Source organism: Peromyscus californicus, unplaced genomic scaffold (assembly GCF_007827085.1).
Source record: "Peromyscus californicus insignis strain IS unplaced genomic scaffold, ASM782708v3 Scaffold_5__1_contigs__length_169319896, whole genome shotgun sequence".
In the NCBI taxonomy this organism is placed as follows: domain Eukaryota; kingdom Metazoa; phylum Chordata; class Mammalia; order Rodentia; family Cricetidae; genus Peromyscus; species Peromyscus californicus.
In genome coordinates this window covers 37,298,673-37,323,531 of record NW_026294573.1, presented here as the reverse complement: position 1 = coordinate 37,323,531, position 24,859 = coordinate 37,298,673, and the positions used below count along the sequence as shown (strand labels likewise).

Here is a 24,859-nt window from a genome sequence, read left to right as displayed (position 1 = left end):
GAAATGAAAGTTAGTAGTTAGACATTACAATAGAACTTGTAGTCATATTAGATATGTTTTAAAAATTGAGCAGATATATTTTAGACAGGTCATTTTCAAACCCTTCAGAGATCTACAGAATATGGCATTTAAAATGTTTTAATAACTTAGAAAATTTTTCTTTTTTGTTATGACTATGAGACATATCGGCTCCTGGCAGTACCAATCTACTTCAGAGAAAATATGGGCATTGAAGAAACTGCATATGGAGTTAACTTTCATTGTGGCAAAAGTTAGCCACTGGACAACAAAGTATCCTCGAATCAACAGGACAAAATGGACAGACAGGACATAAAACAAAGGATTACTGATTCTTGCCAAAACAAGTGTGGTTATGGCTTTATCAAAAGGCATCTTCAGAGGCCAGGACAATATGGCACCATCCCTGAAGTGGCCTTCGCAATTCGGAAAAGGTACAGTGCCCTTTTCTTCGAAGGCAGCTTAACAGGCAGTGGGCCGATGGCCTCTGATGTGCAATGGAACAGCAGCTGAAACAGTTATTCTTGAAGAGTAACTAAGCTCACGCCTCTCAATAGTAGACTGGCATTTGATAGAGGGATGTGGAGAAGAACGGGATGCTAAGATGAAGCCATATATACACAGCCAAGAATGGACAGCTGAATTAAAAAACCATCAACAATTTCCAGAATTTAAAATCCTGAATCATGACATGACACTAGTGGAATTCAGGTGTTTCTGGTACATGGACTGCTCTCACCCAATGTGAGGTTGAACTGTTGACCTTGTGTACATCTTACTTCACAAATGAGTCTGTCAGATATGCTAAGCCTATAGGCTGAAGATGATGCCCCAGCATTGTGGAGAAACCTCAGGTGACTGTCCAGGCAGCTGGCTATTTCTGTCAACTCACAAATTTTTTGGAAGTTGCTTGCATGCACTTTCTGTTTTTATTTTTGTTAGCTAATATTATTTCCTTCTTGGGTCTCTGAGGGAGTTGAAGATTAGTTAGTTATAGTTGAAGATTAATTAGGATAGAAAGTGAATTAGATACATTTTGGACTTAACAAAATAGGATAGATAATGAAATTATTTTCTCTGAATTTGTCAAATACAAATGGACTAGACATTGTTTAGACATTTATTACTTGTATATATTGTATATAGTCATTGTACTTTTGTATATAGTTTTTCTTTTGTTAGTTATAACCTTTTTCTTTTTTTTCCTTTTTATTAAAATAGAAAAGGGGAAATGTGGTGGTATTTTACTTGTACTGAAATGTGATTTTAATTGTATGTTAATAAATAAAGTTGCCTGGGGGGCAGAGCTATTAGAGCCATAGCAAGTGCATGGTGGCGGTGGCGCACGCCTTTAAGGACCTAGAGGGCGGTACATTCAGGCAGTGACAAGGCAGTCACGTGTTTGGGTTTACAACCAATGAGAAGGCGGAACAGCTAGACTATATAAAGACATACATACAGGAAGTAGGTCCCTTTCGGAGAGCTCTCTTGGCTAAAGAGGATTGCTGAATCACGAAGGGTGAGGCTCTTAGCTCTGACCTCTTGGCTTTCTTCTCTGAATCGGCTCTGTGTTTCTTATTTAATAAGACGGTTGGTTACATCTACAGTTAATCCCTATACCAGATGTGGACTCCTCTAGAAAAGCTGCTCACATACAATCTCCAGGCATCTTTTTACGAGTAAATGTATGGATATGCATTGTATGACTTTTTCATCCTCTTCTTTTTGCAGCACAGAGAATTTCAGCCCAAGAATAAGGCCATCACAGAGCAATAAAGCTAAGCTATTATTCTTCCAACTTGTGTCTTCTTTCACATAAACCATTAAATTAATCATTACATAAACCAGTGTATTCTAGTATTTGTTATCACTATTTTGTAGCAAAATTATAGTAGTGTAGTTTTTTTACTTCACTTTTTTAAAATTTCTTTTACTTTCAAAACAGCTGATCTGATATAGGCTGCCTTCACTCAAACATGACCTGTTCTTTTTTTTTGTTGCTGTTTTTTAATTTTCAAATATTTTTATATTCTTAATTATGTTTATCTTTTTGTGGGTATGTGCCCATGAGTGCAGATACCCAAGGAGGTCAGTGGCATCAATCAGAACCCCCTGAGTTACAGGTGGTTGTGAGCCATCTGATAAGGGTGTTAGAAACTGAGCTTAGAGTCTCTCCAAGAGCAGACAACATCGTTAACTGTTGAGCCACCTCTCTGGTTTTTTGTTTGGTTGGTTTTGTTTTGTTGATACAGGGTCTCACTAAGTAGCTCTAGCTGTCCTGGAAATAACTATGTAGACAAGGCTAGCCTCAACTCAAAGATGTGCCTGCCTCTGCCTCCGAAGTGCTGGAATTAAAGGTGTGCTCTGCTATGCTTGGCTTTTGTTTACTTTTTATTAAACAGTCTTCTTTAGAGTTATGGAAGTTTTCTCCCAGAGGTTGGAAATCAGTTGTTTCATTTTATTGTTGAGACTGTCTCCCTCATGTAGCCCTAGATGGCCTCAAACTAACAGAAATACCTAGTGCAAGGATCAAAGGTTTGTGTGCAAACACAACATCAGGCCATTCTCATCAACTCTACAAATTAGAATCTTTACAATACTGCTATCTTTACCATTACATACAATACATCTTTACTTCTATGTCTCTCAAAACATTTCATAGTTTTCTTATAATAGGCATATTTCTTTGTAAAAGTTAATTTTTTATGTTGGGGGAATTCTATTGTTAGTAATGGTGACATATCTTCTATGTAATTTCCAATAGGCTACTGCTGGTATATTAGAATATTATTTTTTGATCTTATGTCTGGTAACTTTCCTCAGCTGTTTATTTTGAGACTAGTCTCATATAATTCAGGCCTGCCTCAAATTCACTGCATAGGTGAGGCTGGCCATAAACGCCTGCTCTTCCTGCCTCAGTCTCCCCAGTGTTGTCATTACAAACTTGTGCCATCACGCCTGTCCTAAACTTCCCATTTTCTTTCTGAGAAAGAATCTCATGTATCCCAGACTGATCTCAAAGTCATTATACAGCTAAGACACCTTGGACATCTGGCGTCACTTTCTGATTATAGGCACAAGAAGTCATTTCTAGTTTATATGTACTAGGATCCAACCCAAGGCCATATCCATGCCTCGAAGGTACTCTAGCAACTGAGCTGTATATACTTAGCAACGACCTAATAACTTTTAGTTAACTCCTTTGGCATTTCTAGCAAACAGCTACTTCATGACATGTATTAGAACTTTTTTCTTTTCACTCAGTATTTATGCAGTTTTATTTTTCTCTTATTATACTGTCTAGAACTTTTTAAACTTAGTAACAATGGTAAGAACAGATATTCTTTCCTTCATTGTTCTGTTTATTCATGCATTCAGCAAATGTAGCTTTGCACCTGAACTATTCTCATCACTGGCTATATAGAATGGCAAACTAACTAGAGAAGGTTCCTTCTCTAGGGAAATATTTACTATGTTGCTTCCTCTAAGAAACCTGGTAAAGAAAGTAGGTAGGATGAAAGCAGCTTGTACCTTGGATGATTTTCTGGAAAACATTTAGGTAGTCTAACTTATACAAAATAATATGAGTAAGTACTTACTTAACTAGGTACACAATTATCTTCAGTATGCTCAGGCACACAAACCTAAAACTTGCTGTGAAAGTATTATCATTTTGAATAACTGAACAATCTAAACTACTGCTTTTCAAACAGCATTTCTATTTCAAAATGTGTCAGTAAAGTCTTCTAGAAAATAAACCTTAAGGTAAATTAAAAAACAAACAAACAAACAAAAGAGCCCGGCAGTCATGGAGCATGCCTTTAATTGGGATTAAAGCATTCCGGTGTCAGAGGCAGGTAGATCTCTGTGAGTCTGAGGCCAGGCCAATCTACAGAGCTAGCTAATTCCAGGACAGGCTCCAAAGCTAAACAGAAAAACCCTTTGCGGGTGGGGGAGAATATACAGCTATTAAAAGGAAACAAAACAAAACTCCCTCCAGCTATGTAATATGACAGTTTGGTACTCTTCCTAGACAAAAATACATTCAAAAGAAAGAGCTTCACCTTAACAGAGAAATAAAGGACCTAACAGATGTTATGACTCAAATGGACTTAGATATCTACAGAACATTCCACCCTAACACAAAAGAATATACCTTCTTCCCAGCACCCCATGGAACCTTCTCAAAAATTGACCACATGCTTGGTCACAAAGCAAATCTCAACAGATACAAAAACACTGGAATAACCTCCTGTATCTTATCGGACCACCATGCCTTAAAGTTAGATTTCAACAACAACAAAAACTATAGAAAGCCTACAATCTCATGGAAACTGAATAATGCCCACCTGAAGCACCAATGGGTCAAGTAAGAAATAAATAAATTAAAGATTTCCTAGAATTCAATGAAAATGAAAGCACAACATACCCAAACTTATGGGACACCATGAAAGCAGAGCTAAGAGGAAAATTCATAGCACTAAATGCCCACATAAAGAAGTTGGAGAAATCTCATACCAATGACTTAACAGCACAACTGAAAGCTCTAGAACAAAAAGAAACAAACTCACCCAGGAGAAATAAACGCCAGGAAACAATCAAATTGAGGGTGGAAATCAATGAAATAGAAACAAAGAGAACAATACAAAGAATCAATGAAACAAAGCGTTGATTCTTTGAAAAAAAAAATCAACAAGACGGACAAAACCCTATCCAAATTAACCAAAAGGCAAAGAAAGAGCATCCAAATTAACAAAATCAGAAATGAAAAGGGAGACATAACAACAGACAATGAGGAAATCAGAGAGTCTTCAGGTCATATTTCAAAAACCTATACTCCGGCCGGGTGGTGGTGGCGGCGGCGGCAGGGGCGGCGGCGGCGCACGCCTTTAATCCCAGCACTCGGGAGGCAGAGCCAGGCAGATCTCTGTGAGTTCGAGGCCAGCCTGGGCTACCAAGTGAGTTCCAGAAAAGGCGCAAAGCTACACAGGGAAACCCTGTCTCGAAAAACCAAAAAAAAAAAAAAAAAAAAAAAAAACCTATACTCCTCAAAATTGGAAAATCTGAAAGAAATGAACAATTTTCTGGATAGATACCACATACCAAAGTTAAATCAAGACCAGATAAACTATTTAAATAGACCAATAAACCCTAAAGAAATAGAAACAGTCATTAAAAGTCTCCCAATCAAAAAAAGCCCAGGACCATATGGTTTCAGTGCAGAATTCTACAGAGCTAATTTCAATACTCTTCAAATTGTTCCACACAATAGAAACAGAAGGAACATTACCAAACTCTTTTTATGAGGCTACAGTTATCCTGATACCCAAACCACACAAAGATGTAACAAAGAAAGAGTATTACAGACCAATCTCCCTCGTGAACATTGATGCAAAAATATTCTACAAAATATTGGCAAACCGAATCCAAGAACACATCAAAAAAATTATCCACCATGACCAAGTAGGTTTCATCCCAGGAATGCAAGGATGGTTCAACATACGAAAATCTGTCAATGTAATATACCATATAAACAAACTGAAAGAAAAAAAACACATGACCATCTCATTAGATGCTGAAAAAACCTTTGACAAAATCCAACACCCCTTCATGATAAAGGTCTTAGAGAGATCAGGAATACAAGGAACATTCCTAAACATAATAAAGGTAATTTATAGCAAGCCAACAGCCACCATCAAATTAAATGGAGAGAAACTCAAAGTGATTCCACTAAAGTCAGGAACAAGACAAGGCTGTCCACTCTCTCCATATTTATTCAATATAGTACTTGAAGTTCTAGCTAGAGCAATAAGACATCAAAAGGAGATCAAAGGGATACAAATTGGAAAGGAAGAAGTCAAACATACACTATTTGCAGATGATATGATAGTATACATAAGTGACCCCCAAAATTCTACCAGGGAACTCCTATAGCTGATAAATTCCTTCATTAATTGGCAGGATACAAGATCAACTCAAAAAAATCAGTAGCCCTCCTATACACAAATGATAAAAGGGCTGAGAAAGAAGTCAGAGAAACATCACCCTTTACAATAGCCACAAATAATATAAAATACCTTGGGATAACACTAACTAAACAAGCGAGGGATCTATTTGATAAGAACTTTAAATCTCTAAAGAAAGAAATTGAAGAAGATATCAGAAAATGGAAGGATCTCCCATGCTAATGGATAGGTAGGATTAACATAGTAAAAATGGCAATTTTACCAAAAGCAATCTACAGATTCAATGCAGTCCCCATCAAAATCCCAACACAATTCTTCACAGACTTGGAAAGAACAATACTCAAATTCATATGGAAAAACAAAAGACCCAGGATAGCTAAAAGAATCCTGTACAATAAAGCAACCTCTGGAGGCATCACCATCCCTGTCCTCAAGCTCTACTATAGAGCTATAGTAATAAAAACAGCTTGGTACTGGCATAAAAACCAACATACAGACCAATGAAATCGAATTGAAGACCCTGACATTAATCCACACACATATGAACACCTGATTTTTGACAAAGAAGCCAAAACTATAAAATGGAATAAAGAAAGTATCTTCAACAAATGGTGCTGGCATAACTGGATGTGAACATGTAAAAGATTGCAGATAGATCCATACCTGTCACCATGCACAAAACTCAAATCCAAGTAGATCAAAGACCTCAACATAAATCCAGTTACACTGAACTTGATAAAAGAGAAAGTAGGAAGTACTCTTGAATGCACTGGCACAGGAGATCACTTCCTAAATATAACACCAACAGCACATACACTGAGAGCAACAATTAATAAACGGGACCTCTTGAAACTGAGAAGCTTTTGTAGGGCAAAAGACATGGTCAATAAGACAAAAAGACAGACTACAGAATGGGAGATCTTCACCAACCCCACATCTGACAGAGGACTGATCTCCAAAGTATATAAAGAACTCAAGAAACGAGACATCAAAATACTGAACAATCCAATTTAAAAATGGGCTATACAACTAAACAGAGAATTCTCAAAAGACTCTCAAATGGCTGAAAGACATTTAAGGAAATGCTCAACATCAACATTTGCATTTAGTCATCAGAGAAATGCAAATCAAAACGACTCTGAGATTTTACACCTGTCAGAATGGCTATGATCAAAAACACTAATGACAGTCTATGTTGAAGAGGATGTGGAGCAAAGGGAACACTCCTCCACTGTTGGTGGGAGTGCAAACTTGTACAACCACTGTGGAAATCAGTATGGTGGTTTCTCAGAAAATTGGGAATCGATCTACCTCAAGACCCAGCCATACCACTCTTGGGCATATACCCAAGGAATGCTCAATCATACCACAAAGATACATGCTCAACTATGTTCATAGCAGCATTATTTGTAATAGCCAGAACCTGGAAACAACCTAGATGCCCGTCAACTGAAGAATGGATTAAGAAAATGTGGTACATATACACAATGGAGTACTACTCAGCAGAGAAAAACAATGACAGCATGAAATTTGCAGGCAAATGGATGGAACTAGAAAATATCATCCTGAGTGAGGTAACCCAAACCCAGAAGGACAAACATGGTATGTACTCACTCATAAGTGGATACTAGATATAAAGCAAAGAACAATCAGACTGCAACTCACAGAACCAGGGAGACTACCTAGCAGGGGTCTCGAGACCCTAGGATGACTGGCTTATAGTAAGTTTTGGTTTTACCCAATCACAGGGCAAGCTTTAGTGAAACATTTCCCTACTAGGATAAGAAGTAAGAAAGATAAGGATAAGCTGATGAAAGAAAATGCTGGCCGTATTTTCAGAAGGGGAGGCTAAAATCTTTTTAGACTATGGATTAGCCTATAGAAAAATTTCTGCCATAAATCAAACAGTGAAGGGGAAGATGAATTGGAATCTCACCTACACAACTTAAGTAAAACATAGCTCTCTGAACAGATGAAGATAGGTTTCTTCTGTATCCCAGAATCTAATCAATATTTATATGTATAATTTAGCTATCATTTGGCTTAAAAGGGCCTATTGGGAAATGTTATCATTTATACTATTTTCTACAGAGAAACTATTTTACTGTTTAAAATAACCCTGGACTTTTAAATTATAACCTGTTTTTTTTTGTTTTTTGTTTTTTTTTTTTTTTTTTTAGGTTTTTCGAGACAGGGTTTCTCTGTGCAGCTTTGCGCCTTTCCTGGATCTCGCTCTCTAGACCAGGCTGGCCGCGAACTCACAAAGATCCACCTGCCTCTGCCCGGCTATAACATGTTTTTATGTTCAAAAAAAAAAAACCTGAGGCTGGATTACATGGGAGCCTGCAGAAAAGCTTCCGGAAGGACGCACCTTCTGGAACAGGTACTGGCTGTTGCCTCTGGGGTCCGGGGAGGAGAATGCAGAGGAGGAAGGCTTACTTTTCTGTTTGAATGTTTATATTATATATTGTAATGTGCGTAAAAGGGGGGGTGGGCTTCAATAAACAAAGTAGTCGATCTTGGAGAATGACTCAGTCAGTAGAGGAAAAATAAGAGGCTTGATTTAACTAACATAAAACAGGCAAAACAAACAAACAAACAAAAAAAAACCTAAAATTCCACCACGGGAATAGGATTCCATTTGTAAATCCCAGCCACTAAAGAGAAATACATATATATTAGGAAATACAATTAAGCATGCTTATGGAACCAATCATTTTTAATTAGCAGTTATACTTTCATATACACCACTACTTATGAGGGCGTCTTCTGAATACTTCTGAAATGTATTTCAGAATTTCCCTGAGACATCAACTGACAACTCAGTAATCAACTGTTGCAGGAGACAATGGAACCCACAGGGGTTTGTGATGGCTTCTGAGGCTGGAGAGATGGCACAGTGGTTAAGAGCATTTATTGCTCCCTCAGAGGACTGGAGTTTGGATCCTGGCACTTCATCTGGTGGCTCACAAATGCCTATAACTGTAGCAGTAATCTTTTGTTTGTTTGTTTGTTTTTCGAGACAGGGTTTCTCTGTGTAGCTTTGCGCCTTTCCTGGATCTCGCTCTGTAGACCAGGCTGACCTAGAACTCACAGAGATCCGCCTGCCTCTGCCTACCGAGTGCTGGGATTAAAGGCGTGTGCCACCACCGCCCGGCCTGTAGCAGTAATCTTAAAAGGTCTTATTAGCCGGGTGGTGGTGGCGCACGCCTTTAATCCCAGCACTCGGGAGGCAGAGCCAGGCGGATCTCTGTGAGTTCGAGGCCAGCCTGGACTACCAAGTGAGTTCCAGGAAAGGCGCAAAGCTACACAGAGAAACCCTGTCTCGAAAAACCAAAAAAAAAAAAAGGTCTTATTAATTAAAACAAATCTGAAGCCAAGCATTGGGGTGAATACTGGAAGATCAGAGAAGCAGAACAAGCCACAGCCACCTCATCTCGCCATTTCCTCAGCTGATCTTGTTTCCTCAGACTGGAAGCTTCTCAGTCCTCATCCAGAATGAATCTCAGCTGAACTGTGCTGCTCAAAGCCTAAAAGCTTAACTAGCCAAATGCTTCTAGTTTCTGGTCCTCACGCCTTATATACCTTTCTGCTATCTGCCCTCACTTTCTGGGATTAAAGGCTCACTTTCTGGGATTAAAGGCGTGAGTCACCATGCCTGGCTGTATCCAATGTGGCCTTGAACTCACAGAGATCCAGAGGAATTTCTGCCTCTAGAATGCTAGGATTAAAGGCATGTGCTACTACTGCCTATCCTCTATGTTTAATATTGTGGCTGTTCTCTTCTCTGACCCCAGATAAGTTTATTAGCGTGCACAATATTTTGGGGGAACACAATACCACCACACATAACTCTAGTTCTGAGGGATCTGATGACTTCCCTCACTACACAATGTCACACACACGCACACAAAGAATAAAAAGTATAATCATAACTACAAATACCATTTGTTTCAACTTAAGTTTTAAGTTTACTAATCCTATCCTACACACATTCTTTCTGAACACACTAAAGAAATCAAAATAAAATTAATTCACAGGAATTAAGAGGACCCAATGTGCTTTTTGGGGTGTGCAGGGATAGTTTGACAAATGTCAAATAAGCCAAACTAAAGATTGTTTTTCACAACTAGACCACCTCAAGTTGGAATCATCATTGTGTCAATTCTCAAAAACATCCAGTGAGGAGCTAGCTGGCTTGTTCTTTACCAGTAAGAGTAGGACAAGATGATCTGATTTACAGTGTATGATAAACATCACCAAATTTGAAAGAATTTGACAAGTTATTTTAATGCTAAAGGTATTCATTAAAATTCAATTTAAAGTTGCCTATCAGTCTTTGCATTTCCTCTCATTCTTAAATACCTTATTTGCCTTTTCATGTACCAAATATTTAGAAACTGAGGAAGACGGAGGATGGATGGACAGATGGATAAATGGACAAACATAGATATACACAAGCAGACATAAATGGATGACATATATGCAAAGCAAAGATTTAGAAAAGTTTTTAATATTTTATACAAAATCAAATGTTACACACACACACATATGACTTCATCATGGGGCAGGGACAAGCATGATGGTCAGAAACAGATTGTTTACATATCTAATGCTCAAAATTAGGTTTGTATCCTACATAGGTTTGATTTAATTGATCCACTCATTTAATTCAATGCAAGTAAATCCAAGCAGCATTTTTCAATCAAAGTAGTAATAGCTAAGCAAGGTGTGGTAACAATCCTGTAATCCTTAACTCCTCCGACTCGTTCTCAAGATGCCGTGAAAGGCACAGACCAGTCTGGAAGCAGGCTAGGATCCATGCAAATAAGTTTACAATAGTCAAGATGGCTCTTGAGCCAGAGATCAGTTTATAGCCTGCCCTCAGGTAAGTCTTCCAAAAGCTGTCCTCAAGCCAGTAAACATTAAGGAAGAAAAAAAAAATTCAAGACACGGAGTAAAATCTGTCTCTTGTTCCCCAGACCAACCTGAGCTAACACAGCAAGACCTCATTTCAAAACAAAACAAAAGAAACAAAACAGAGTAACAAGGTCTAAAAAAAATTCTCTACTCTTAAGTATATATGACAGAATAAAGAACTTAATGACACTCCCCTTCCCCCATGCACTGAATAAAATTGCAGCAATCGGATACATCTTCAAAACGTGCTAATAGTATTTTTTAAAAAGGCTTTCTTTGACTCACCTGCAACCCTCTCCTTCTCAGAATACTGGAATCATCCATAGCAAAGATCAGACAAAAAAAAAAAGAAAAGAAAAGAAAAAAAGAAAGCCACTCCCCAGACACCAACTACTATCGCCTACTTACTGCTGAATACAGAGGTGTAGTCCATTCAGCACAGCAGGCTATGCCCAATAACCCACCACACTGCTAACCCAGCCAGCATCAGGACACAATTATCACCTAATATAAAACATACAGAAAGCTCTCACTAGACACAAAGCAAAAACAGAGAAAATATTTGATATTTGCTTTTCTTTTCCATACATAGCTTCCTTTGTCTGAAATTATCTTAAATGCCAAGGAAAGAACAAAGATCCTAGGAAAAGCAATTCCAATCTTTGCTATCCAGACTTCACTGCTTATTAAAAAGGTTTGGCAAACAAAACAAGAGTCTCCACCTACAGCTACTAAGCTTATAAAATCTGTGTCACGTTTTCCTTTCCAAAAATAAAACCGCTCCACATCCATTTCTTAAGGTAAACAATTCTTCAGGGGAAAAAAAAAAAACATATTATTCTGCTGCCTGTTTTCAGGCTCAAACTCATACAAAACCAGTTATTGTTTTAGCTAAGTCGGCAAAATTCCTTTCATCCTTTGTACAGACAAAGCAAATGTCAGATTCTTTCGATACTGTCACAGGCTCTTTTGTTTCTTTATCGCTAGATACGCAGATCTTCTTTTGGACAGTCCCAAAGCCTTTCTCTCCACCAGAAGCCTGGATCATTGCTAAGGTTGGTCTCATTGCTCTTTTATGTGCTTGTGAGGAGAAAGTACGCGTGTTGTGAGTTCTGAGCACGGATGAATTCATTCATCTATTCATCACTGACCGTGCTGCCACAGGAAATGCTCCCCATTCCTCCAGATGTCTAAAAGGACACAGCAAGCAAAAGCTTAGCTTCACCCAAGCTATAAATAGCTCAGAATTCTTTCTTTGGTCACTGCCCACCATACTTAAAGTAGGACTTCAGCCAAGTTTAAGGATGTCTATTCCTTAATTCATGAATCAAAACACACTGTTTAAAATATCAAGGGCAAAAAAAAAATTAGCTCTTATGATAGGATTCTGTCACTTAAATATTTGTAAGTGTTTAAGATTTCTAGTATTGTAGGAATTGTTAAAATCCTAGTAAACACTGGGAAATTGAAGTTGGTGATTTTTCTAATAAATCACAGGGAAATTTGTGAAAGTAGGACTATATAATCAAGACAATATATTATCTCCTAATTTATAACCATTGTTCTTCAAACTGTAATACACATTACAAAAATTAACTCACAAAGGATTCCAGGAATTAACCCAAATTTTCTATTTTGACAGAGAAAGACATGTACACAACACCTAACTCAGCCTTTCATATTCTCTAAGGAGTAAGAACAGCAATAGCTATAGGGCAGATTCAGTCTGTCCCCATGAGGAGGAAAAGTCCCTCCTAGAGCTGTAACAGCTGTAGTCAAGCCTGGGGCTTAAAGCAAGTTCTATTTAAGAGATCTTTTTCTGGTCCTCTTATAAACCGACTCAAGCAACAAGAGTTAGCCTCACTGCTGAAAATAGCACAGAAAATAAAATGCACCTCTCTTTTGTTCATCAGAAAAATTTAAATCCTTTAACACAACCAGTGCAGAAATCCAATCTCCTTCTTCCATCTCCTGCTTTAAACAACTAGATTAGATCTATGGGGAAAACAAACAAGACCTGAGCAGACAGCTGATCTGCATAAAGTATGCAACATGGTATATTACTATCTGCAAAGCCACAGACTTTTAAAGCCATAGAATCTATCAAAATAGCTTTACTACCCAAAACTTATATGAGCAAAAATCAAGAAGGAATAATATCTAATTTATTCAAATCCAATTTGTAAAATTTTTGTTTGTTTGTTTTTTTGGGACAGGGTTTCTCTGTGTAGCTTTGGTGCCTATCCTGGATCTCGCTCTGTAGACCAGGCTGGCCTCGAACTCACAGAGATCCGCCTGCCTCTGCCTCCCAAGTGCTGGGATTGAAGGCGTGGGCCATTCTGATAAACTGTTCAGATCAAAGATTCCAAACTAAGGAATCATTTATTATCCTAACTCCTGAGATAGAGATGGAAAAGATTATAATGACCAATTACTAACAAACTTCTGAGTATTTTCGAGAAAAGCTCAAATCCACAGTGAAGCCAAAGAGAAATAAGTAATGACCTAACACAAATTCTGTATCAGGTACAAAACATAGTGTACAGGGGTTAAGAGGCGTCAGTACGCTGAGTAAGCGGGAAAAAGATTTCCAGTCATCTGGTTACTGAAATTAATGTTCTAGAAGTACCAGTGCTTGCTGATAACAAGACTTCATACCTAAAGCGTGTGCAGGACTGAAAACCTTTCAACTGGGCATGGTGGCACAAACTTTTAATCCCAGCCCTCAGAAGGCAGAGGCAGGTAGATAATAGCAAGTCTAAGAGAGTTACAAGCAAACCAGGAATACATAGTGAAACCCTGTTTTTGTTTAAAAATAAATAAATAAAATAAAAGCAACTTAGACTCAGCACTATGTAAAAACACACTAAATAACAGCTCCTTTCCTTGGTATTTAGAGCCCCCATAATCTACAAAAGAGAGGATTTTATCTCTATCCCTTACTGTAACTTAGTCTTCCAATTAGAAAGAATAATACATTGTTTCTGAACATATTCCCCCCTCAAATACTTGCTGATTAAGCAGGAATACAACTACTTACCTTATAAGGTTAGAAAGGGTCACTGAAATGATAAATATCAATTTTTAAAAAAGTTCTTTTTTGAGATTTATCTTCTATTTATGTATGTGTGTACCTGTATGAGTCATGTGCACCTTTGTGCAGGGGCGCACAGGAGCCAGAGGTGTCAAATACCCTGTAATTAGAGTTAGAGGTGTTTGTGAGCTGCCATATGGGTACTGGAAACCAAACCCAGGTCTTCAGAAGGAACAGTTAAGCAATTGTAACCAATGAGTCATCTCTCCAGGTCCCTTTTTAAAAAAACATTTGTTTATTTGAGGGGGAGGGATATGCACGCAGTTGCCTGAATAGGTTATCTCCGCTACCATGTAGGTTCCAAGGATTAAATTCAGATCATTGTTAGGCTTGACAGTAAGTACTTCTACTTACTGAGCCATCCCACTGATGCTTCTTAAACTCTGCCCCAAATTTCCTCTTACAACTTGGATTCTTTACAACCTAACATTTTATTAAAGTTTATTTTTTTAAAACTTTGCAGCCTTCTGCCGGGCGGTGGTGGCGCACGCCTTTAATCCCAGCACTCGGGAAGCAGAGCCAGGCGGATCTCTGTGAGTTCGAGGCCAGTCTGGGCTACCGAGTGAGTTCCAGGAGAGGCGCAAAGCTACACAGAGAAACCCTGTTTCGAAAAAACAAAAAAAAAAAAAAACAAAAAAAAAAACTTTGCAGCCTTCAAATAAATGTTTAGTATTAAGCTGGGCGGTGGTGGCACACGCCTTTAATCCCAGCACTCGGGAGGCAGAGGCATGTGGATCTCTGTGAGTTCGGGGCCAGCCTGGTCTACAAAGCGAGTTCCAGGAAAGGCGCAAAGCTACACAAGGAAACCCTGTCTCGAAAAAAAAAAAAAAAATTCAGTATTAAAATAGTATCTGTATTTATAGTATATTTATAGTATTTACTACTGATTAAACTGCAGGAAACTGAAGATGAGTTATCAGAGAAGTAGGAAGAAACCCAAGACTGAATGCTATGGGGGAAAAAAAACACAGTCAACAATAAAACAAGTTTCATAGAGGCCCACTTCCAAAGAAGACCCTTGAATGTACAGTTTTAGAAGCTTCTGGTATCTTTTGAATAGTAGTTTAGGGGGTGGGTGCATGGGTGGTAGGAGCCAATGTGCAGAAACAGTGGGTTACACAGTGAGTATGAGATGAGAACTTTAAGAGAGTAAATAGAAACAACTAGACAGCTTCCACTGAATTTTAATTTATTATTTTATGTGATGAGTATTACTACATGCATGAGTATTTTGTCTTCATGTAGTATGTTCCCCACCTGCAGGCTAGAAGACAGTGTTGGATCCCTAACACTGGAGCTACAGAGAGCTGTAAGCCACCATGTGGATTCTGAAAACAAAACCCAGGTCCTCTGGAAGAGGAGACAGTGCTAAACCATCTATCTCTCCAGCCCCTCCACTGGACTCTTTCCTACTTTCACAGTCAAACAAATGAATGTTGGGTAAAAGGGATGGGATCCAGAATATGGACAGAGACAAGAGGAGGAATATTTAAAGAAGTATAAGTTTAACCTCACAGTAAAGGAGCTAAAGCTTCCAAATCACAGCAATTTGTTCTGTAAAATAAGAAAATTATCAAATAGCAAGAATATCAGAGATTGAGAAGAACTAAGAGAATTGGAAAGTGAAAATACAAACAAGAAGATTCAGGTTAGCCAGGTAGTGGTGGCACACGCCTTTAATCCCAGTACTCAAGAGGCAGAGGCAGGCGGATCTCTGTGAGTTCAAGGCCAGCCTGGTCTACAAAGTGAGTTCCAGGACAGCCAGGGTTACACAAAGAAACCCTGTTTCGAAAATTTAAAAAAAGAAAGGAAGGAAGGAAGGAAGGAAGGAAGGAAGGAAGGAAGGAAGGAAGGAAGGAAGGAAGGAAGGAAGGAAGGAAGGAAGGAGAAAACACAGTAACAATGATTACTAGTGAAAAACACTGAAATCTAACATTTATCAAGATTTTATAGAATACAGCACTCATCAAAGTGGTATGTCCTTACAACAGAAAGAGCCCATTACAGAAACCAGAACTGATCAAAATGCAGAAAGCAAGTGACTATATGGTGTCCAGCTCCAACTAATATATCTACAATATAACTCCTACATCTAAAGATCAGGAATCATTGCTGAAGAGCAGGTAAAAAAGACTGTGAGAGTCAGAGAAACAACAAGTTTGCTATGACATTTCATCTCCTAGAAATGTCAGAGAAGCTAAGCCCATGAAGTATTAACATTTCTGCCTAAACAAGGAGGACATCAATAGGCATTCTAACACAAAATGGAGAAGTCACATGAGGTCTCACCCATAGACATAGAACTACAGACAACTAAGGAATGCTGAGAGTAGGGGAAAGAGCTCCCAAATTGGTTATCCAATGCCAAGTGTCAGCCCTGAAATCATGTAACAAGTAACATTACACAGACTGAGCTGGTTGTATTCATGTATTTGGGAACGAACACACACACACACACACACACACACACACACACACACACACACACACACACGGAGGGGGGAGGTCAAAGAAATAGAGGCCATAAATTTGAGAGAGCAAAGGAACATGGGAAAGAATGGAGGGAAGAAGGGAAGGGGGAAATTATGTAATTACACTTCAATCTCAAAACATAAAACAAACTTAAAGGACCAACAATCTGCTCCCCTGTATGATTTTAACAGGTCTTGGTAAGACAGAGATAAAAATGTTGCCAGAAAAATTTACAAGATATACTGACCAAAAAATATGAAGAAAAAGATTATCATAATGTGAAAAGAATAAGTTACTCAGCTATGAAGTCTATACTTAGAGGGAAGTAAAGATTAAAGGTCAGGAACAAAGGAGAAGAATCTACAGAGGTGCTCAGGAGTCTGGGAAGTAATCTATTTTAGAATAATTAAATGAGGAAAACTAATGGTGGTGGTGCACATTTGTAATCCCATGGAACTCAGGAGATGGAGGAGGCAAAAAGACCAGAAGTTCAAGACTATTCTCAGCCCAGCCACATGAGATATATTTTAAACATACAGAAGCAAAATTAACTAAGCCACATGCAATGAACCAAGAATTAATTTTTCAATTAAGCACAAATTCAGAGAAAGAAAAGTAATAAAACAACAACAACAAAAAAAAAAACACAAAATAAGGGGTGGCTGCTTGGAAGACCCAGGGTGACCAACTTGGCTGCCAACTGGGCCCAGATGCAGTGCTGAGTCTGTCCATCGCAACATCTATCCCACCTACAAGCTGCTGGAGTGCATGGAGGAGCAAGTAATTGCCAAAGATGAAAACTTGAAGCATGTGACCACAAGAGACCCCTGGAGGCTCCAAGGGGAGAGGAGTAGAAAGAGGCTGTACTGGTAGTAGTGGAGTCTGCAAGAGACTGCAGTGTCTCTGGAACAACCAGAAAAGCGCAGGTCCTATGGGAAGATGTGAATATATGAGACTCGGTAATTTTTTTCTTTTTTTGTTTTGTTTTAGGGGAGATCACAAGGGTGAGGGTGGATCTAGGAGGACTGGAAGTGAATGTGATCAGGGTGCATTATGTGAAATTTCCAAATAATCAATAAAAATATTATGTTAAATAAAAAAGCACATAATATTTGTAAACTATAATAAAAATGTTTGTACACCTGCACATGAAAGCAGAGGCTCCCATTTATTCAACTTGGGTTACAATACCTCTTGTCAGGAAATGTTTTCCCAAGGCTTCTTACAAAAAGACATTTAAATATTTGTTCAACAAACATTAATTAGAAGTTTTCTGTGTACCAGGTCCTACATAATCTAACTATCTCCCTCAAGACACTCAGCCTCAGAAGAGAAAAAAACATAATGATTGCGGGGCTCGAGAGATGGCTCTGCTGGGTTTGATTTCCAGCACCCATATGGCAGCTCACAACAACTCCAGGTCCTAGGTGATCTGATGCTTTCCTTAACTTCAGCAGGTACCAGTATGGTGATATTTTATTTGTATTAAAATGTTATTTGTATGTTAATAAAGTTGCCCCGGGGGTCAGAGCTATTAGCAAGCCATAGGAAAGCACAGCAGTGGTAGTGTACGCTTGTAATTCCAGCACTTAGTAGGCAGAGCTGGGTAAGTCTCTGTGTGTTCAGGGATACAGCCATTATTGGATACACATGCCTTTAATCTTAATACCAATCATGGAAAACCTGGAGGTCTATACAGACAGGCCGTGAGGAGGCGGTCACGTGGTTGGGTTTACAACCAATGAGAAGGCAGGACAGGAACTCTATAAAAAGACTTTAACACAGGGGTAGCTCTGGTTCGGAGAGGTAGGACCACCGCAGGAGGAAGGGTAAGGTTTTAGCTCTTAGCTCTGACCTCTTGGCTTTCTTCTTTGCATTGGTTCTGTGTTTCTTATTTAATAAGAAGGTTGGATACATCTACATACCAGAAACACAAATGATACACAGACATGCATGCAAGCCAAACATACACATACACATACATACACACATGCACACACACACACACACACACACACACACGTTTTTAAAAAATCAATTATCTGCTGGGTATGGTGGCACACACCTTTATTCCCAGCACACCCAGGAGGCAGAGGCAGGAAGAGCTCTATGAGTTGGAGGCCAGCCTGGTCTACATAGTGAGTTTCAGGACATCCATGCATGTCTGTGTACCACATGTATGCCTGGTGCTCAGAGAGGCCCAGAAAAGGGTTAAGACCCCCTGTAACTGGAGTTACAGATGGTTATGAGCCTCCACTGAAAGAGCAGCCAGTGCTCTTAACTGCTGAGCTATTTCTCCAGCCCTCTCCCTTAGTTTTTATCCCAATTCTTGATTTAAAAAAAAAAAAAAAAAAGTTCATACTCCCTTGGAATTTCCTAAATGATATATTGTTTTTTGTTTTAATGAGGAGACTCCTACTGAAACTCTGAATGAAAATTAATTACAATGAAGACTATGCCACGATCAGAAACCGAGAACTTTGTATCTCACTCCCCAGGCTACAAATTGTGCTAATAATCAATCATGCTTTCATGAATGAAGCTTTCATAAAAATCACTGAACTACAGGATTCAGACAGCTTTTTTTTTTTTTTTTTTTTTTTTTTGGTTTTTTCGAGACAGGGTTTCTCTGTGTAGCTTTGCGCCTCTCCTGGAACTCACTTGGTAGCCCAGGCTGGCCTCGAACTCACAGAGATCCGCCTGGCTCTGCCTCCCGAGTGCTGGGATTAAAGGCGTGCGCCACCACCGCCCGGCTTCAGACAGCTTTTAAGGGCTAAATATATGGCAGTGCCTGGAGGCTGATGTGTCCAAAAAAAGGCATGAAAAAAATTCCATGTTCATTCCTGTTAAGAGGCTCGTCAAGGGACCAGCCACCTCAAGAATCCAATCAGTGGAAATATAGACATGGTGAAGCAAGAAGAGTTTAAGTTTAGCTAGACTGAAAAAGCAGCTGTCTATAGAAGCTTGTCCCTTAGGACAGGATCTTCATGATTCTAAAGGGGAGGACAAGAGCAGGGAGCCAGAAAGTCTACACATGCACAGCAATCTCAGAAGGCTATGATTCTGAGTGCATTTCTGGTTTCAGTGTTCTGCTGGGGTCCTCCTGGACCAGAGAAACAACCATTGCTATTCTAAGTAGGAGAGGACTGCCTACAGGAAGCTATAGAAGAGAAGTAACTCAGAAAACAGGTTAACGGAACAAAATAAAGTTAGAAGGGATAAAAAATGTGCACTCCTCCTTTAAATCCCCAATTTTAAGGGCATTCTGTTACATTCCCAGATACCTCACTCTCTTTATCCAGCTATTCACCTCTATCCACTGTTACATCCTTTATAATAAATAGGTAAACACAGAGTTCTCTGAGCCATCCTAGCCAATTATTGAACATAAAGAGGGAGTCAGGAGAACCACAGCCAGTGAGTCAGAAACACAGATTAAATAACCTGGGAGCTCTCAGCCAATAAAGCTATGCTTACAACCAAAAATAACCTGAAGCTTGAGATTTGCTTTTGAAATAGGGGAAGTATTAGATTAAGCCTTGACTTGTGGGACCAAAGGCTAACTCCAGGTACTGTATGTACAGAGGTTAAGTTGAACTGTAGGACACTCAGCTGGTTTCTGCTGGAGAATTCTTGGTATGTAGAGAAAACACCCTACAAATAAGGTATCAGAAATGTTTGGTTGTGGTGAATATGAAAATGATTGCATTAATAGGCATTTTTCTTTCTGATCTGTAAGTTTCATGCAGTTTTAACATTTACAAAAAATAAGTTTCCTATATATAAAAAAGCTCATCCTAAAATTTATATGGGAAGGGAGCTAGAATACTAAAAACTTTGAAACAGAAGAAAAGAAATAAAGAACTACTCAATCTAATACTAAGTCTTACAATATCGCTCAGTAATGAAGGCAGTAAGGCAGCAGCAGGACAGTCCGTTATGTTATCAGAACAGAACAAAGAGAATCCAGAAATAAACCACCACATATATAATAAACTGACTTTACAAACATACAAAAGGTATTCACTGCAGTAACAACTTCTCAATCAATTATATTACAAGTACACATCCATAGACTAAATAAATAAAATAATGACTACCCCCTGGGCTGTATGCAAATTACTCCAAATTGGAGTAAAGGTTTAGATGTAAACTATAAATCTACACAATTTTTTTTTTCAGAGCTGAGGACTGAACCCAGGGCCTTGTACTTGCTAGGCAAGCGTTCTACCACTGAGCTAAATCCCCAGCCCACAATTTTTTAAAAAACATAGGAGAGCTGGGCAGTGGTGATACCCTTTAATCCCAGCACTCAGGAGGTAAAGGCAGGCTGATCTTTTGAGTTCGAGGCTAGCCTGGTCTACAGAGCAAGTTCCAGGACAACCAGGGCTACACAGAGAAACCCTGTCTCAAAAAACCAAAAATCAAAACAAAATAAAACAAAAACGTAGGAGAGGTGTTGGAAAGAGAACTGACTCCTGGAAGATGACCTCTAACCTCCACATACAACCTATGACTCATACACACTTGAGGATATGTAAGGTCTCTCTCTCTCTCTAACACACACACACACACACACACACACCCCAAAACTAAAAAAATAAATGAAATAAAATAGGAGAATAGGAGAAAATCTTAAAGACCTAGCGATAAGTGAAAAGTTGTTAGATGACACCAAGAGCAAAATCTAGGCCAGCCTCATAGCTCATACCTCTACTCAAGCATTCAGGAAGCTAAGGAACAAAGCTGCAAGCCAGCCTGAGCTGAATAACAAGAGCTTGTCTCAAAAAAATAAAACTACAAATGCAATCCATCAACATGCTAGCAGATAAAGAAATAGTGGCCCAACTACACAATAGAATACTGAAAAGTAAAACAAAGGATTACAACAATTTGCATGGGTGGGTTTTCTGTTTTGGTTTTGAGGCAGGTTCTCACTATGTAGACCAGGATGGCCTTGAACTCACAAAGATCTGTCTGCCTCCCACAAAGTGCTGGGATTATGGGCACGTACCACTACTCCTGGCCCAAATTGAGTTTTGAGGTAGACATTAGAAAATAAATCTAGGGGGGACTGGAGAGAAGGTTCAGTAGTTAAGAGCACTGACTGCCCTTTCAGAGGACCTGGGTTCAATTCCCAGCAATAACATGGCAGCTCACAACTGTCTGTAGTCCCAATTCCAGGGCATCTGGCACCTTCATAGATACACATGCAGGCAAAACACCAATGAACATAAAATAAAAATAAACAAATCTAAAAAAAAAAAAGAAAGGAAGAAAACAGGAAAGGAAAGGAAAGAAAAAAGAAATCTAGGGTCTGAAAATGGTAGGTACCTGCCCTACCATTGAGCCTTATCTCCAGCCTACTTCAAACAACTTTAATGTTACTCAAAAGCACTCTGCTTAGGTAAAAATCATCTTCAAAAGATTATTCAGTACAGAGCTCCACTTATATAATAGTCTCATGGAGAACAAAACCAGATTAGATTTTGTTGTAAGGGGATAAGTACAGGACAAGTACAGAGGTGTTACATTAAGGACATTCCTCTGTAATGATGAACCAGTTGTACTGACTGTTGGTGGTCAGTAAACAAACATACTCAGGAGATGAATCCACACCTGTGCCATGGTTAGAATGAGCATGTCCCCGTTAGCATTCATTTGAACACTTGGTCCCAGTTGGCAGCACTGTTTAGGGAGGTTTAGGAAGTGCAGCCTTGTTAACAGAAGTGTGTCGATGAAGGAGGGTTTGAGAGTTTAAGAACTCCCACCATTTCTAGTTTACTCTCCTCTGTTGTCATTGCTGTGTGTGGTTCAGGCTGTCTTGGCATTATGGACTCTAACCTGGAGCCATAAACCAAAATAAACTCTTTCTTCTATAAGTTGCCTTTGACCACAGCAACAGAAAAGTAACTAATACTATGAAAATATACAAAAACAAGCCTATGCAAAAATCAAGTAAGAAGTAAGATCAGCAATCAAAACTATTGTAGTATAAACCTGGCAAGGAGTACTTGAGAGGTGAAAGAGGGAGTTCAGAAGTTCAAGGTCATCCTTGGCTTCATAGCAAGTTCAAGACTACATGAAACCTTGTCTCAAAAAATATATACATACTAACAGAGCCAGTGAGATTGTTCTGTAGGAACAGGTATTTGCATCTTCGAAAGATTGAAAACCGGAGTTCACTCCTTGAAACCCATGTAAAAGTGGAAAAAAAGGCAATCAACTCCACAAAGTTGGCCTGTGACCTCCCCAAGTTGCTATAGAATACATGAACACAAATGAACACACAAATACACACACTGAGGCTGTCTTAGCAAGTTAAGGCACTTGCTGCCAACCTGAATTTGATCCCCAGAGTCCATGTCATGTAAGAAAAGAACTAATTCCTATAAGTTGTCCTTTCACCACCACACAAACACAGTGGCAGGTACACATCCACATATACAAATAAATAAATACATACATACATACATACATAAATGAATGAATGAATACAATGAAAAGTTTAAATGTGTATGCATATATATCTTTTGTGTGTGTGTGTGTGTGTGTGTGTGTGTGTGTGTGTGTGTGTGTGTGTGGTATTTAATGTTTATTGACTGGTTTTGACATTGTACTGCTTGCTAAGTGACATCACTGGAAAAAGTGGAGTCACCGGATTCTCTATATTCTATTTTTTTAAGATTTGTTTTATTTTTATTACTTGTGTAAATGTGTATCAGTGTGTATGTTATGTGTGCAAGTGCCAGGAAGGCCAGAAGAGGGTGTTAGATACCCTGAAGCTAGAGCTGCAGGCAATATAGTCACCTAATATGAGCACTGGGAACTGACTGTAAGAGCAAGTGCTCTTAACCACTAAGCCATCTCTCTCTAGTCCCTCAATATTCTATTTTTACTTTGAGACTACAATTATTTCAAAATAAAATGTTAAGGAAACAAATGTAAATTCATATTTCATTCACTGTCTTCCTAGAAATGCAGTTTACTTTATCCTCAAAATGCTCATACATTAAAAGACCATTTCTTGTTTGAGTTTTGAGCCTCTTGAAAAAAAATTCATTAATTCTGTTGTCAGGAACAATCTTAGTCCCTTGGCTCAAGCAGTTCATTTCCAATGAGGCTGAAAACTAAGAGAAGTCAACTGAGAAAATTTTAAAAAAAAGTGTGATGGAATTACAATAAAAAAAAAATTCTGCCATTAAAAAAAAAATCTGAGCCAGGCAGCAGTAACACATGCCTTTAATCCCAGCACTCAGGAGGCAGAGACAGGTGGATCTCTGTGAATTGGAGACTAGCCTGGTCTACACAGAGAGTTCCATGACAGCCAGGGCTGTTACACAGAGAAAGCCCTGTCTCAAAAAAACCAAAATGTACATTAAGCCAGCAGGATGGCTTAGCAGGTTAAGGTGTTTATTGTACAAGCCTGGCTAGCAACCTGAATTTCACCCCTAGAATCTGTGTAAAGATGGAAGGAGAGAACTAACTCCACAACGTTGTTGTCCTCTGACCTTCACACACACACACACACACACACACACACACACACACACACACACACCTAGAATCTGTGTAAAGATGGAAGGAGAGAACTAACTCCACAACGTTGTTGTCCTCTGACCTTCACACACACACACACACACACACACACACACACACACACACACACACACACACACACACAGAGTGCATGATGCACATATGAATACGCAATAAATAGTCAGAAATCTCATCAAGTTATAAGCAATCACAGATGAAAAAATCAGTTAATCGGGGCTGGAGAGATGGCTCAGAGGTTAAGAGCACTGACTGCTCTTCCAGAGGTCCTGAGTTCAATTCCCAGCAACCACATGGTGGCTCACAACCACCGTGAATGAGAACTGGTGCCCTCTTCTGGCCCGCAGTCACATATGCTGTATACATAATAAATAAATGAATTTAAAAAAAAAATCAGTTAATCATATTCTTATGTTTTTCATGAAACAGAAATCTGATAAGAGATACATAAGACATATCAAAAATTATGAAATGTTACTGAGAGAAGTTAAATATTTAAATAACTGTAGATATCAATCATGTTAATGGACTGATAAATGTCCATTTTCCCCTAATTAGCCTGTTGGTTTAATGAAATACCTATCCATTCAACAGCCATCCAACCTCATTCCCTTCCATCCCGTTAGGGTTTGCATCTGAAATGTTCCTCTCAGGCTTATTTTACTTAGTAGGACTGGACTGGCAGAAATAGGTCACTAGAGGTAGGCTTTCTAAGGTTCACAGAGAAACCCTATCTCGAAAAACCAAAAAGAATAAATAAATAAATAATATAAACGAGGGGCTGGAGAGATGGCTCAGAGTCAAAACGGCTTAAAGTCAATATGACAGCTAA

General features: G+C 38.8%; 1 protein-coding gene and 1 long non-coding RNA gene across 13 annotated transcripts in view; one reads left to right on the top strand and one right to left on the bottom strand.

The window, feature by feature from the left end:
• Window positions 1-24,859, bottom strand: part of Mast2 (microtubule associated serine/threonine kinase 2) — a 176,464-nt gene that overhangs the window by 118,432 nt on the left and 33,173 nt on the right. The window contains exon 1 of one of the 12 annotated variants that reach the window (XM_052715920.1): window positions 11,190-11,257. The exons of 10 other annotated variants lie outside the window; for them this stretch is intronic. In XM_052715920.1, the coding sequence (XP_052571880.1) occupies window positions 11,190-11,228 (39 nt within the window). In that variant the 5' untranslated portion in view covers window positions 11,229-11,257. Of the gene's footprint in view, window positions 1-11,189; window positions 11,258-24,859 lie in introns of those variants that run through there. One more of the 12 variants, XM_052715919.1, reaches the window with a different exon arrangement.
• On the top strand, window positions 11,371-17,617 carry LOC128096406 (uncharacterized). Its single transcript, XR_008213637.1, has 2 exons — window positions 11,371-11,959; window positions 15,262-17,617. It is a non-coding gene; the product is annotated as an uncharacterized LOC128096406 (long non-coding RNA).